The following is a 15,776-nucleotide window of genomic DNA, read 5'->3' as shown; positions in this document are numbered from 1 at the left end:
TAAAATTGTGACATGTTATAGTTGAGTAGCTATTATGCGTATCACAAAAAAGTAGAAACATACCACTAAATTTGGTGACATTAATTTTAATGAGTAACTATTGTTTTGATATTATTAAATTGTGGCTATTATTAAAGGAAAAGGAAAAACGGACTTAAGAACCTTTGAAAGCACAAGAAAGTAAACTAAGGGCCGAGCCTCATTAAAACCTCAGTAAGGAAAATCCAGAGGGAAAAGCCCTACAGAAAAAAAAGGAAAAAAGAAAAAAAGAGAGTGCTCGTCTATAAAACAAAACAACACGAAAAGGTGGGACAGAGCATGGAAGGCAATTTCAAAGGCTCTGGCCTAACCATCGCCCCTAAGTCGCCGTGGCTCTGCCCAACCCAAAAAATTGAGACCACGAGAAATCTGATGCATGGAGACAACCCCCAAACCAAAGCTGCATATATAGAAGTGTAGTTATTTTTGTGACATGTGAAAGTGTGGCTATTTTTTATGATATAATTTATAATTAATTAGTTATTTGAGAAAAAAAAACTATTAATAGTTAAAAATAATATAATAATATTTGAGAGAGAGAGAGCAAAAATACTTTGTGATAGTTTTGATGTCACAAAATTTATTATTTTTTTTAAATGTAACAAAATTTTTAACTACACTTGTACGTGTAACTAAAGTATATAGATACATGTGTTGGTGACTTGGTATAGCTAAACTTTAATGTTACACTTAATATAAAGATATAATAAATTTTGGGACGTAACACTTGATGTCACTAAAATTATGTTACTATTAGACAGTTTTGTTATGGTGTAAATCATAAATTTGTAATATTTATATAAAAGTTATATTCTGATTGACGTAGTATTTTTTGTTTACTTGGACAAAGTGTATTATTTTAATTTTTAATAAAGTAAATTTGTTACAAGTGATGAGGTTATATAGTGTAGGTTATAAAAATATTCACTAAATTAAAATTATGTTTGAATTCTAAACTAATAGTTCAGTTGACTCTCGAGTATTGATCAGTTGAATAAACATATCAACTCACGAGTTCAAAAACTCAAAAAAAAAAAAAAAAAAGAAGAAGAAGAAGAAGACTCACGAGTTCAACTTTTGTTGAGTTAAATTTCGAGTAACTTGGATACTTAATCTAAGAGACTAAGAAAGTTATAGCCCTTGAAGATAAAACAAATTAACTTTAAAATAAAGCTGTTTGGACAACAATATGAAAAGATATATAGTAGTAAGAGAAATCATTAATTTACATATATGCTTATGTATACATGTATCATTGCATATGAATGTATATATGGATCATTAATTTACATATATATATGCTTATGCACGAACAAATCCAAATGAATATGTATCATTAATTTACATATATATATGCTTATGCATGAACAAATCCAAATGAATGTGAATCTGCTAGATATACATACAATATATACACTTTAATTAACAAATAATAGTAACGAAATATTTATTACCAAAGTAAAACCATATTCAATTTAATTATCGCACCTTTAATTAATTAACGTCCAAAGTTGACGCTTAATTCATTGGATCGTCCAAAGTTGACGCTTCATTGGATCTCTTCATCCTAGCAAATATAATACGTATAATAATACGTATCTTTACAGTATGTTTTTACATAACAAACAACCTTAGTTTGGCACAAAAATATTGTGAAAATTCGAAACGTTTAATTTATTTCGAAAAATAAGCTAAAATTAGATTCAATGTTTCATATTTGACTGAACCGTACGTAACTCAGTTCTCTTTTACATTAGCTTAGTATTTCTAACTACTAGACCTTTGGCAAATATATACAACTACCTCTTATAATATAAAACTTTATAGATTGTTGCACACATATCAATAAAACTAATTTATATTCAAATTAACTATAATTAATGATAATTGATTTTTACTGAAACAATCATTATCCGGTGAAAGACATTAAAAAATTAACCATAAATAAGGAGAGTTAATGAATTAGACAACTTTGATATTAATTTTTAAAATGTCAGTTAAAATATAAACAATATACGTATAAAACTACAAAAAGACTTATATTAGTATTTATTTATAAGCATTTGTGTTGAAGTTGGACATATATATCCATTACACAAATTACAAATAGTTTGTGTCTCACTACAAGAAAAGCTATCGGACACCGACGGAATTAATTCCGTTACAAAATAACGACCGAATAACGACTGATTAACGACGGAAATACTCTTTCATACATAGCGACGGATTTACCGACGGATTTACCGACGGGTGTTGGCGGGAATCTTTCCCGCTAAATTACCGACGGAATTACCGACGGATCCCCGATGGAAAATTACCGACGAAAAGTTTTCCGTTGGTATTTCTTTTTTTTAATTTCCGCGATTTTAAAAATTGCAGATAGCAACGGACAATTCCGTTGCTATTTACCGACGGACGATATTCCGTTGCTAATAATTATTTTAAATAACCGAAAATATTTATTTTAAACATAACAACGGAATTCATGTCCGTTGCTAAATAGCAACGGAAGTTTCCGTTGCTATTCCGTTGCTAATAATTAATTCAAATAACCGAAAATATTTATTTTAAAAATAACAACGGAATTCAAGTCCGTTGCTAAATAGCAACGGAATTCACGTCCGTTGCTAAATAGTAACGGAATTGTCCGTTGCTATTCCGTTGCTAATAAGTAATTCAAATAACCGAAAATATTTATTTTAAAAATAACAACGGAATTCAAGTCCGTTGCTAAATAGCAACGGAATTCACGTCCGTTGCTAAATAGTAACGGAATTGTCCGTTGCTATTCCGTTGCTAATAATTAATTCAAATAACCGAAAATATTTATTTTAAAAATAACAACGGAAATTACGTCCGTTGCTAAATAGCAACGGAATTGTCCGTTGCTATTCCGTTGCTGAGCCCTAAAAATAAGGTGAATGAACCGCGCCTCCTCCTTCATTTTTTCAACACACCTTTCACTTCTATTTCTCAAAATTCCCAAATTTCCCCCCTCCGATTCCCCATTTCCGGCGACTCCCGCTGCGTGCTCCCCTCCGGCGACTCGTCCACGCCGCCGTTTCCACCGCGCCCCTGCTCGCCCCTTTACGGAGTAGTGAGCAGTCGAGTGGTACATCTCAGTTTCAGGGCCCTCTTGTCGATCCTCAACGATTTATGGACGTGGAGCAGCAATTACATGATGCATTAGTGGAGATAGCACGTCAAAAGGAGGAGATGAGGCAGAAAGATGAGCAGACCGATGCTCGATTTCAGGCTCAGCAGCGTATGTTCGAGGAGATATTGGCTAGGCTTCCACCTGGACCCACTCCACCCACTGGACCATAATCTTGATTATGTTGTGTTTTTGTATTTTGAATACTTGAATATTTCTATTATATATTTGTGAACATTTGAATATTTTGTTAAGTTATGACTATTCGAATGCTAATTTAAATATCATTTGGTGTTTTCGATATTGATGGTTACACTACAAGAATTCAGATTTTCAGCCACACACATAAATGTGGTTAAAAGTAAGGTTATGTGTGGGTATAAATATTTACCCACACATAATGCAAATGTCAACATGTGTCACTATAAAAGTGTAGAGAAAGGTTTTTACCCACACATATATTTATGTGTGGATAAATATAATAATATTACCGACACATATAAGTGTCTCTAAAAGTGTCTCCTATGTGTGGAGAAATATATTTTTATCATAATATAATGATGATGTGTAAATTACGTGGATGCTGATGTGGCATTTACACGTGGCAATTTGTATGTGTGGATAAATACTTAAATTATGTGTAGCTAAACTTTTTTGGAATCTTTTACAATTAATTTGTATTTCATTTGTATATATATATATTAGTTATTTACAATTAAAACTCTTAAATTAAATATAGTATGTACAACACATTAAAATATAACATGATAATATAAAAATATTTACTTTATTAATAATATCAAAGTTCACATTATTTGTGTCACAATTACAAAAAGCTTTACATAATAACAGTACACAATTGATTAAACAATTCTAATTTTCTACAAATCTTCGTCGAGGAAAAGTAATCCAACATATTGGCAAATACTGAAATTCGAGTTCTCCAAACCTGAAATCAAAGAAGAAATGTATGCAACATTAATGAGAAAACATCCATTAGCAGTGAAATGCAAAGCTGCAACCATTTCGAATTTACCATTGCGAATATTGGGTAGCAAATGCACGTTAAAGGCAAAAGTAGAACTCCTGCTTCTAATCTACACTAACTATATGTCAAATTAATAGCTTTGCTGTAAATCAACATTTTAGAATTCTAACCTTTCAAACACGAGGTAAACTAGATTAATAAATATAATTTGTAGAATCTCGCAAAGGTCACATGAACTGAAATTCCATACTTGATAAGAACAGAGTAATATATTATCTAGAAAATTAACAGAGTAATATATGAAGAACATAATAATATATTGTAGTAGTTGATCAGTACATGATTGAGAAATTACCTAATAACTTTCTGAACGTGTTGGAACTCTGCAGCTTGCGGCACAACCTAGAAACCAAAAGAATCGCAATTAATGAGCTCCATTTCCAAATCATATTCTTCACGCACACAAAATAAATGAATTATGTAGAGTGAATATGAGCAAAAACCTTAGTGGGTTCGTATTTTGTGGAATATGACGGCCTAGAATAGGGCCGTGAGGAATTTAACGCAGAAGAGAAATTGGCAATCTCTATACAACACTAAGATTGTGGAGATAAGGATTGATAATGGAGGTAAAATGGCGGTAGTGGATTTATTAGATAGGTTTTTAATTGGAGGGATTTTTGGAAATGCAAGATTGATAATGGAGGTAAAATCGGTAGTGGGGCTTGTTATTTGGATAGGTTTTTACTAGTTTGCCACGTCTGCACCATAAATTTTAAAATATTTTTTTTAAATAAATAAAATTAAAAAAATATATTGCCAAATAATAATGTTACTAAAAAAATTTGCTACATATTTTAAATGTCAATAATTAATAGAAACTTTCTACTTGATTCGCCTACACATTTTTCAAGATATGTGTGAGTGATTATGTGTGAATAAAACTTCAATTAAGATTTAATAAAATAATTAATTAAGACCAAAATATAAATGTCACTAAATATATTTTCTCACATTTATTATATGTCAATAATTAATAATTATAAAAATTCATTACCCACACATAAATAATTTATAATTATGTGTGGTTAATAACTTTTATTAGTTTGCCACGTTGGCACAACAAATTCAATAATAAATTTTATTATACAAAAATAAAAAATAAAAAATAACTGTAAAATAATAAATGTCACGAAAATGTGTTTGCCACACATTTTAAATGTCAATAACTAATGAAATTTTTTTTGTGTGATTTACTCACACATTTTGAAATTATGTGTGGCTAAACTACCACACATGATTATGTGTGGGTAATTATGTGTGGGTAAAAAATCAATTTCTTGTAGTGTTATATAGTTGAAAAGAAGCGTGTAACAGGACGTCGTTAAATTGTATAATGCAAATTTAAAAAAAAATTGTATTAAAAAATACCGACGGAATTTAATTCCGTTGCTAATACCCGCACGAAAATTACCGACGGAATTTGATTCCGTTGCTAATACAGGTACGAAAATTACCAACGAAATTTGATTCCGTTGCTAATACCCGCACGAAATTTACCGACGGAATTTGATTCCGTTGCTAATCGCGACGGAAAATTCCGTTGCTATTTCCGTCGGTAAGTCTAGACGACGCCGTCGTCGTCCCCTCGCAGCCGACGGGCATTCCGTTGCTATTCCGTCGGTAATTTAGCAACGGATTTAATTTCCGTCGGTAAAAATTTTACCGACCTTATTTTAAGCGACGTACGCGCGCCGTCGTTAATCCGTCGGTATTAGTATTTAGCAACGGAATTTTTGACTTTACCGACGGAATTTTCCGTCGGTAATCGGTGAGATTCTTGTAGTGTCTACTACAGAAATTACACACCCATTTATTATTAGTAGGGGTGTAATCGAACCGAGCCGAACCGAATAGTGGTGTGCTCAAGTTTGGTTTGTTTAGTATCGAATCGAATCTCGAACTTTACGTACCGAATACTTTGAGGCTCACGAGCCTAATCGAACCTATACGAACTTTCTAAATTTATATTTATACTCAAAATATTGATTATTTTATTTTAAAAATAAATTATTTTATTCAAAATAATAAATATATTAATATTTTCTTATAACAAATAAAATTAATTAGAAATTTAATACAATTATTATTAATTTTAGTAGATAAATAAAAGTTATATTTACTAATAATTTATATTTTTCAAGTTGAATCACTTGACGAACATGTTCACGAGCTAACGAGCCGAATACTACTAAGCTCAAGTTTGGTTTGTTTATTTATCGAGCTTCTCTAAACGAACTTGAAAGAACTTTTTTCGAGCCGAGCTCCGAATAGTTCGCGAGCGGCTTGGTTTGTTTACAGCCCTAATTATTAGGCAAGAAAATTGTTATAAAATGACCAAAATTTAATAGAAGTGAAGAAAACAAATCGAACAAAAGAAAAAACGTGAGATTTTCTTAGAATTACAAGATGTATCTATTATATAATCAAATAAGCAACTCGTACGTAAACGAGATCTCTGCACCACACAAAGGTGGAAAAACTACTTGCACGCAGAGCACTACTCACACAAAATGAGAAAATTACCCGCACACAGGCGGAATTGAACCCAATACCACCTAAAACCTCTCACAAAAGAGAGTCATTGAATGTTTCAGCTTTGTCACTTGAGCTAGGTCTCGTTGACAATAATAATAATAATAATAATAATAATAATAATAATAATAATAATAATAATAATAATAATAATAATAATAATAAAACCTGAGATTTTAATCACATATACAAACACTGTATTCCTATTCAGCGTAAAAGCGAAAATATATATATATATATATATATATATATATATATATATATATATATATAGGGAGAGGTTCAAGAAAGAACCATAAATAAAAGAAGACCGGAGAACCATTTTCAGCCATTCGATCATCAAGATCTACGGTGGATGCATCATCTTGTTGGATGAATGCAGATCCTGGGTTCGAATCCTGAAGGGAGCATTTTTTTTATTTTTTTAGTGCATTAATTTTAACAGCGAATGCATTAATTTTTACAGTGGATGCATTAGATTTGATGGTTCTCCCGTTCTCACAAATAATGTAATTCTATCTAGAACCACACCCTATATATATATATATATATATATATATATATATATATATATATATATAGGGTTAGGTTCAATGAAAAAGGCCTAAATGTAAAAAAGAAGAGAGAAATAATCTCATCCGTTGATCTTATCTAATCTAACGGACATGATTTGTTCACTCCATGTTCAACGGATTTTTCGTTGAACATCCGTGAACATATACAATATTTTTGGGGGTTCTGGGTTTCGACCCCCCATATGTTCAACGAAAAAATCCGTTGAACATGGCGTGAACAAATCATGTCCGTTAAATTAGATAAGATCAACGGATGAGATTACTTCTCTCTTCTTTCTTACATTTAGGCCTTCTTCATTGAACCTTGGCCTATATATATATATATATATATATATATATATATATATATATATTCCACAATTTTTGTAACTGAAATCTAGGATTCTAATGTTCAACTTCAACCCAAAGAATACTAAAAGATTTCTTGCACCCTGTGACCTGACCACATTTCAATCACACACTCTTCTATTCCACTTTAGTAAGTAGTAGTATTAAATATCATCGTCGGTACGTGCACTCATAAATTAAAATACTAAATTTGAATACTATGAAATAAAGGATTTTACCGTTTGAAAATATTACAAGATTTTGCATTATGTATCTAGTATCTTTTACTATTATCGATGGACATCATTAGTACTTGATATCATATAGTATTCAATTACATTCTAAATAATCACATGATTTGATAATGAAATGCGAAACGTAAACCATTTTTAAATTATTACCATAAAAATTTAGATGTTTTAGATGATACATCCAACATGAATTAACAACATATTAGGAGGGGTTTGGTTGAATAATAAAGTATAACTGATAAAATAATTCAATTTAATTTTTGATATTGAGCCTGTGATGGATAATTAGGCTTGCATTCTAATCATGCAATTGAGTTACTTATTTATCATCCAAAAATAGATGGATTATTTAATCACTCTCTTATCAATCTTATCTATTCCATCTACAAAATTGAGCACCCCTATAGAGGTTGTTCGATTTGTACAATTAAATAGTATTAGTCTAATGATATTTTGTTTGGTTTGGTAGATACGATCTGATACTTAATCTCGAGATAATGTTATGTATAATTAGTTGTGATTTAGGAGTATTGATTTATCCACAAGACAAAATTAATCTTAAGTAATTAATTTTGAACCAATTCAATCTCAAGCAATCAAACGTCTTCATAATATACAATCGTCACGTGCACGTGTACTAATTTAACAAAATACCAAATCAAAAATAATTTTACCATCTGAAAATATATACTACAAGATTTCGTGTTACATATTGTGTTTTTGTATAATGTATCGAAGCATGTCACAAATACTTAGTATTATTACATTCCAAATAAACAGATGACGTGATAATGAAAATAGAGAGACGCAATATGAAAAATCTCATGACTAATCAGTTATGTAACCGTGCCAATCAGGCCTTGCTCTAATGGCAAAGTTGAAGCATCTAAAGACTTTACTTTAATCTCGTTTGGCGGTGATATTTTCCCACTTATGTATTGTTGTTATACTCCCTTCGTCCCACTGTATGTGAGACCTTTTTTTTTTACACGAAAATTATGAAAAGTCTATTTTATTTGTAGGTGAAAAAATGAAAATATGTTTAAAGGGTAAAATCTTTACTAAAAAAATGAAAGAGTCTCACTTACAGTAGGACGCCTTAAATAGAAAGAGTCTCAAATACAGTGGGATGGAGGGAGTATTATATTGTTTTCCACCGTTGAGTGGTGTTGAGGTCTCGCCTGCATGCGGGTTGCATAATTGATTGTATTCATATACCTCTTCTAATTTCAAAAAAAAAATCAGTTATGTAACCGTTTTAAAATTAAAAGTAGGAAATTTTAGATAATAGAGACGACGCGAATTGATAATATAAAAAGGCGAGGCTGGCGGTTGGGAGGGAGGGTCGGGAACATGGGGGCTTTATGCAAAGATATATATTTGAAAAAGTGGGAGACACTCATACTCACAGCGTCACTACTCCAACTATAAAGCGATGAACAAGCTTTTCCAGTTCAGAGAGAGAGGAAAAAGGCGTAGTAGGCATGGCCAATGCTTAACTGTAGTGTTGTAGAGTGAGAACAAAAGCTAACTATTATTTTTCTATATATGATAGAGTCTATGTACCTGAATTGACGTTGGAGCTCTGATCACTCATCTTCCTATCTTCTTATATACAAAGAATAATCATTCGTCTGAAATTTCTCGTTAAATGATTCTGTTTTGCGATTGAAAATTGGAGATTTTGCCTCAACTTGTAGAGCGAGTTTGGAATGGCGGCGATTGAAGGCGCATTGCCGTTTTCCGTGGCGGCGGTCGTGGAGGATGTGCTGCAGCAGCACGGCAGCCGATCCCGCGGCCTCGATTTGGATGCTCGCCGCGCCGAAGAAGCCGGTAAACTCTCACGAATTTTCGGGGGATTTTCCTGCGTATTTTGGTTATTTTGATGCTCTTTTTATTTTTATTTTTGTGGGGGTAGAGATTGATGTTAGGATTCTCTCTATAGAAATTTCAATATGTGAAGGAATGATCACTTGGTATTTGAGTTAGCATTTTCTAAATTGTTAATCAAAATATTAATTTGGTTTAGAATTGTGCTGCGCATTATGTTATTTCGATGCCTAAAAGGAACTCCAAACGCCTCTGGTTATTTATTTATTTATTTATTTTTATGTTAGGATTCTCGTTGTAGAAATTTCAATATGTAGTTGTCACTTGATTTCCGTGTAAGGATTTGCTGCATTGTTAATCAAAGTAACTAATTCGGTTTAGAAAAGAAGGGTGAATTACAGTTATGGTTGTTGGTTTGGCATGGTAGAGTAAACGTGACTCTTTTTTATGCAAAACACATTTGAAGCTGTAGAATTGAGATTGATACAAATTAATGCGAATTTGGATAATTGAGGAATTCTATTTCCACAAACCGTTATGTGGTGAGTATTGTGTGTATGATGTCTAGTTTTGGGTAATAATATCTGTAAATGCAGCAATAAGAAGAAACGAAGCTGCGGCATGGCTGAGGAAGCTGATCGGAGTAGTGGCAGCAAAAGATTTGCCAGCCGAGCCTTCCGAGGAAGAATTTAGGCTTGGATTAAGAAGTGGAATAATTCTCTGCAATGCACTCAATAAAGTTCAAGCTGGAGCTGTGCAAAAGGTTCATTAATTGAATGATTGTGTTCATATTATTTTAAGATTTTTATGTTTATGTGTTTATCAATGCATTTTCAGGTCGTTGAAAGTCCATCTGATGCGGTGCTCGTTCCTGATGGTGCTGCCTTATCTGCATTTCAGTACTTTGAGAACGTGAGGAACTTTCTTAATGCCGTGGAAGAGATGGGAATGCCTACTTTTGAGGCTTCTGATCTGGAGCAGGTATTCATAATATAAAGTAATGAGCATTTTTGTTTTTTTCAATAATTGCTAGTAATCATGAAACAAACAGTGGATGGATGATTATCAATTGTTCGTTAGGGAGGAAAATCTTCAAGGGTGGTGAATTGTGTTTTGGCACTTAAGTCCTACAGCGAATGGAAACAGACGGGAGGGAACGGGATTTGGAAATTTGGTGGAAATGCTAGAACATGTACATCAGGGAAGCAATTTGCGCGGAAAAGCACTGAGCCTTTCACGGGTTCCATATCAAGGAGCACGTCTATGAATGAGAAATCTCAGAATGGCGTGTGCAACGACCAAGATTCTAACAGAATTGTGAGTAGGAAGCTTGGTTTTGAGTTGGCCCTGTGTCTACTTCAGCACCTGTGACTGACATTCATGTTATTTATATTCACTTTTTTGGCAGTCTAATTCATCCTTGAGTATGCTTGTTCGAGCGGTTTTACTGGACAAGAAACCTGAAGAAGTGCCAAATGTAAGTACTTAGTCTTGGCTGTAAATTTACATAGAAACACTTGAAAGAATGTAGTCTTTTTAACTATTCTCCATTGATTAAACTTTGAGTATAAAGTTGAAGATGTTGTAATGTGACATTGTGAGTTTATATGAGGAAACTTGTTTGATATGTAGCTGTTATTTATCGACTTAGAAATCAAGAAATATGATACTGTTGGTACCTAAACTGGTAGATTCTGGTGTTTTGCAGCTTGTGGAGTCTGTATTAAGTAAGGTTGTGGAGGAGTTTGAAAGTCGCATTGGAAGCCAAATTGAACCGGTATAGTTTGTTTTCTTTGTTGCTGCTATGCATACCTTTTGATGATTTGTGATACTGTTATTCCAAAAAACGCTATAGAAATATGTTTGAATACTCATTCGGCTCGTCTCTTGTATGTTCCATCATTTTACAGAAGAAAGCTTGCTTTAGGGACTCAACTGTTTCTCATGGCAACAAATCTTTCGTGAATCCCTCTTCGCCCCGTGTGAAGGTAGTCTGTTAAAATGACATGCTGCAGAGTGTCTATTACTCATCCGTTATTGGTTAAATTTTAGAGAATGTTCATCTTTTTTCCTCTTTTGTGAAAGAAGGCCGAACAGAAGAAGTCTGCTGCAACACTGAAGAAAAATGACATAGCACAGAAGAACAAGGTCGATGAAGAATCAGAACGTAGATTAATGAACCAGCACTTGATTGTTGATCAGCAACAAAAGGACATTACGGTAAGAATCATACGAAACTTATGCACTCTCTCAATCATATCTATCGATTTACTTTCTTTTATGTAAGCTAATAAATGCTCATCTTGTGAGTAATCTGGTCTAGGTGCTCAAGCAAACTCTTTCTACTACAAAAGCTGGCATGCAGTTCATGCAAATGAAATTCCATGAAGAAATTCACAATCTTGGTAAGCATTTAAAAATTTTCAGTTCCTTCAATATTGTTTCTTTTAAATACTGACTTAATCTAAGTCTACTCTTAATAGGCCTCCATATTCATGGACTAGCTCATGCTGCTTCTAGTTATCATAGAGTTCTTGAAGAAAACCGGAAGCTGTATAATCAAGTTCAGGACCTAAAGGGTAAAATTTGTTATCTGTGTCGTTTCACTTCATCCTACTTTGCTGTAAATTAATTTTGGTAGTTTAATTCGTCCAGGAAACATTAGGGTTTATTGCCGTGTCAGGCCATTCTTGCCCGGACAATATGATCATTTGAGTACCATTGATCATATTGAAGAAGGAACCATATGCATAAACACTCTAGCAAAAAATGGGAAAGGGCGAAAATCTTTCAACTTTAACAAAGTATTTGGACCTTCTGCAACTCAAGGTTAGCCATTGGATCAAAACAGTAACTTCATTTGCTTACTGCTTGATGCATTGTGAAAAAGAAAATTCTGTAATCTTTATTATTATCTCTTTGTAGAGGAGGTCTTTTCGGACACCCAGCCACTAATAAGATCAGTCCTTGACGGTTACAACGTCTGCATTTTTGCTTATGGCCAAACCGGTTCAGGAAAGACTTTCACCATGGTAGGATAGCACTGAAACTAACCTATTTCTATTTGAAAGTGAAACAAACATTAATGTTAACGTCGTTTGTTTATTCAGACTGGACCTAGGGATCTCACGGAGCATAGTCAGGGAGTCAACTACCGAGCTTTACGTGATTTGTTCATGCTTGCCGAGCAAAGAAAGGATACTTTCTTCTATGAAGTCTCTGTTCAAATGATAGAGATTTACAATGAACAAGTCAGAGATCTACTGAATTCAGATGGTTTAAACAGAAGATATCCTTTTGCAATGCTAGTTCATTTTCAATCAGAAGCATCATTTATCGTTACATTTACTGATTTACGGTGTTTGGATTCCTTTACTAAGAGCGTACATTAGAAATTCGAAACAGTTCCCAGACAGGACTCAGTGTGCCGGATGCAAGTTTGGTTCGCGTCGCCTCAACATCTGATATTATCGATCTAATGAATCTTGGACACAGGAACCGGGCCGTGGGTGCAACAGCACTCAATGACCGCAGTAGTCGCTCACACAGGTATATGCAATCGGAGCTCAAGTTACACTCACAAAGTTCTGTTTCATCTAAATATTATTCCCTTTTGTTGCAGTTGTTTAACAGTTCATGTCCAAGGAAGAGACTTGACCACCGGTAGCTGCCTCCGAGGTTGTATGCATCTAGTCGACCTGGCCGGGAGTGAGAGAGTCGATAAATCAGAAGTAACCGGTGACAGACTGAAAGAGGCTCAGCATATTAACAGATCTCTTTCTGCATTGGGTGATGTGATCTCATCCCTTGCCCAAAAGAGCTCACATGTCCCCTACCGGAATAGCAAACTCACTCAGCTGCTCCAAGACTCACTCGGTGAGGCTAACACTTGCTTCTTCTATCTTGTTCTCGACATGATCTGATGCCATATATCTTCTTTCTCAGGAGGGCAAGCCAAGACACTGATGTTTGTCCACATAAGCCCGGAGCCTGATGCCGTTGGAGAGACTATCAGCACGCTTAAATTTGCTGAGCGTGTCGCCTCTGTTGAACTTGGTGCTGCACGAATGAACAAGGACCCTGCAGATGTCAAGGAACTCAAGGAGCAGGTCTTCATCTATTCGATCAAATACATAGTTCGACCTTTAATCTGTTAGCTAGCTCAATTTGCTCTTATTTATGTGACAGATTGCCGGTTTGAAGGCCGCCTTGCAGCAAAAGGCATCTGGTGGTGGCATGCAGCTATCTCCTTATCAATCTACTTTAAACACTAGAGATATGAGCCTGCCTTCGCCACAAGGGCTCCGGAAACCGATGGAAGACATGGCCAATGTAGAGGTATTTGAACTTATACCATCTAATTAAGCAGGCAAAATCCAGATACAAATCTCAAAGCTTAAGTTTGAACTTCCACAGGTTCACCGCAGAGGATCGAGGCAAAAACGACAGAGCTTGGATCTAGACGAGCTCCTCGGGAATTCCCCTAGCTGGCCGCCTGCAAGCAGCCCCAGCCTGAGTAATGTGGATGATGATAGAGAGCTGTGCTCCGGTGAATGGGTGGACAAGCTGATGGTGAACAAGCAAGATCCGTTTTGTGCAGTCGACAATCTCATGACTAGCTGGGATCCGAGCAACGGCAACGCATCCGATGCCATTTATCAGAAATACCTACCAGATTCATCAAAATTCTACCCTGACAAGTCATTTGGCCTATTTCAAACGACCAACCACTTTGATGGCGGTGCAAATGACGAGGTGGACGAGCTTGATGCTGGGACCAGCGACTCATCCGAGCCGGATTTGCTCTGGCAGTTTAACCATTCCAAGCTTGGGAGTCCAAATGTGCAGAAGCCTAATCACAAACACACCAAAAGCCAAGAATTCAGGTACTCCACTTTCCTTATTAGATATGCTTTTAAATTTCCATTTAATGTTTATTAAAAACTTATAATCTTTTTTTGGACGAGTAACATCTGTTATGTGTAGTGATAACGGAATTCATAACTCTTACGTGCATCAGGAGCATGATTCCGAGATTAGGACCGTCGGCGTCGCGGAAAGCTGTTAATGAAGGTGGACAAGGACAGCCACCCCTGCGGATGGGAAGGCAGGCTACTACTGAAACCAAGCGTAAAACAGGCACTAGAAAATAGAAGTTTTATTTGAGTTTTGCGGGCCCTTTTCTTTTCTTTTTCTTTTTTTACATTGAGTTGAGGCAGAGAATATGTGTAGAGTTTCTGATTTTTTTATTTTTTTTACCTTCTCATACATAGGCCAACACAGCAATAATTCCAGTTGCTTGGATTGGAAGTTTTTTTTTTTTTTGGTTTTCTGTTTTGGTTGATATTTGGCTTTCAACAATGATATGTATGATTTAAATTTATTAAATATTTCATTTTCTTTTCCTGTGTATTCTGCCCTTTTGTAAGCATAGTATTTTTTATTTTTACAGTTTTCTTTTCTCTCTTTCAATGACAACATATAGAGTGTGTTAATCATAGCAAAACGTTATAGCGGCATATATAATTGGGCAAAGGTGCAGATTGCCCCATGAACTACACCCCCTATAGCTTTTAATCCTCCATATTCGGTCAAAGCGCGTTGACCTCAGTGCAAATAACACTCTCCGCTAAACAGTGCTCAAACGCCGTCTGTTAATTTTTTTTTCCTTTATTTCAAGCGTCATCTTCTCTCTCTTATCTGGTAGCCGTCGCGGCTGAGTCCAGTGAGGCTGTGCCCGGCCGTTGGCGTCGCTCTCTTCATCTGCTCCTATCTCCTCCTTTACCCCTCTCAATTTCTCAATTCCAGGTACACTCTACTTGTAAAATCGAGCCCCAACCATGTCCTTCTTTTCTTCCAGTTTTCGGCATTCATGGCCACTCATCCATCTTTTTTCTGAAATTCTTTGGCACCTCATTCATCTCGGTCTGTTCTTCATTTACCCTGTAAAGGAAACCCAAATCCCCACAAATAAGATCTCCACAGAAAAAGAAAAAAGAAAAAGAAAAAAAGGATTC

At 34.7% G+C, this 15,776-nt stretch overlaps 1 protein-coding gene and 1 long non-coding RNA gene across 2 annotated transcripts; one reads left to right on the top strand and one right to left on the bottom strand.

Annotated features, from left to right (window-relative positions):
* Positions 1-3,961: 3,961 nt before the first annotated feature.
* LOC130995391 (uncharacterized) lies at positions 3,962-5,039 on the bottom strand. The gene is made up of 3 exons (XR_009092143.1): positions 4,685-5,039; positions 4,537-4,583; positions 3,962-4,142 (listed from the first exon to the last, which is right to left on the bottom strand). It is a non-coding gene; the product is annotated as an uncharacterized LOC130995391 (long non-coding RNA).
* A 4,250-nt stretch (positions 5,040-9,289) lies between these two features.
* On the top strand, positions 9,290-15,171 carry LOC130995389 (kinesin-like protein KIN-14I). The gene is made up of 20 exons (XM_057920658.1): positions 9,290-9,443; positions 9,630-9,762; positions 10,356-10,522; positions 10,597-10,740; positions 10,840-11,076; positions 11,168-11,236; positions 11,468-11,536; positions 11,670-11,747; positions 11,845-11,979; positions 12,083-12,164; positions 12,243-12,338; positions 12,415-12,588; positions 12,685-12,791; positions 12,870-13,050; positions 13,149-13,308; positions 13,382-13,635; positions 13,705-13,868; positions 13,948-14,097; positions 14,176-14,645; positions 14,780-15,171. Exons 2-20 carry the CDS (start codon positions 9,642-9,644, stop codon positions 14,910-14,912), a joined length of 2,991 nt encoding a protein of 996 aa, XP_057776641.1. The 5' UTR covers positions 9,290-9,443; positions 9,630-9,641; the 3' UTR covers positions 14,913-15,171.
* The last annotated feature ends 605 nt before the right edge of the window (positions 15,172-15,776 follow it).

The sequence above is a fragment of the Salvia miltiorrhiza genome, chromosome 7, assembly GCF_028751815.1.
Source record: "Salvia miltiorrhiza cultivar Shanhuang (shh) chromosome 7, IMPLAD_Smil_shh, whole genome shotgun sequence".
Lineage (NCBI taxonomy): Eukaryota > Viridiplantae > Streptophyta > Magnoliopsida > Lamiales > Lamiaceae > Salvia > Salvia miltiorrhiza.
Note: the sequence above shows the minus strand (reverse complement) of the source record. Positions and strands in the feature narration are given on the sequence as shown.

Bases quoted from the DNA above. Each gene is read 5' to 3' on its own strand.
- LOC130995389 (XM_057920658.1), top strand. From the start codon at position 9,642: ATGGCGGCGATTGAAGGCGCATTGCCGTTTTCCGTGGCGGCGGTCGTG. The intron at 11,077-11,167 runs GTGAGTAGGAAG...CTTTTTTGGCAG, and splicing joins ACCAAGATTCTAACAGAATT to TCTAATTCATCCTTGAGTAT. The intron at 13,636-13,704 runs GTGAGGCTAACA...CTTCTTTCTCAG, and splicing joins GCTGCTCCAAGACTCACTCG to GAGGGCAAGCCAAGACACTG.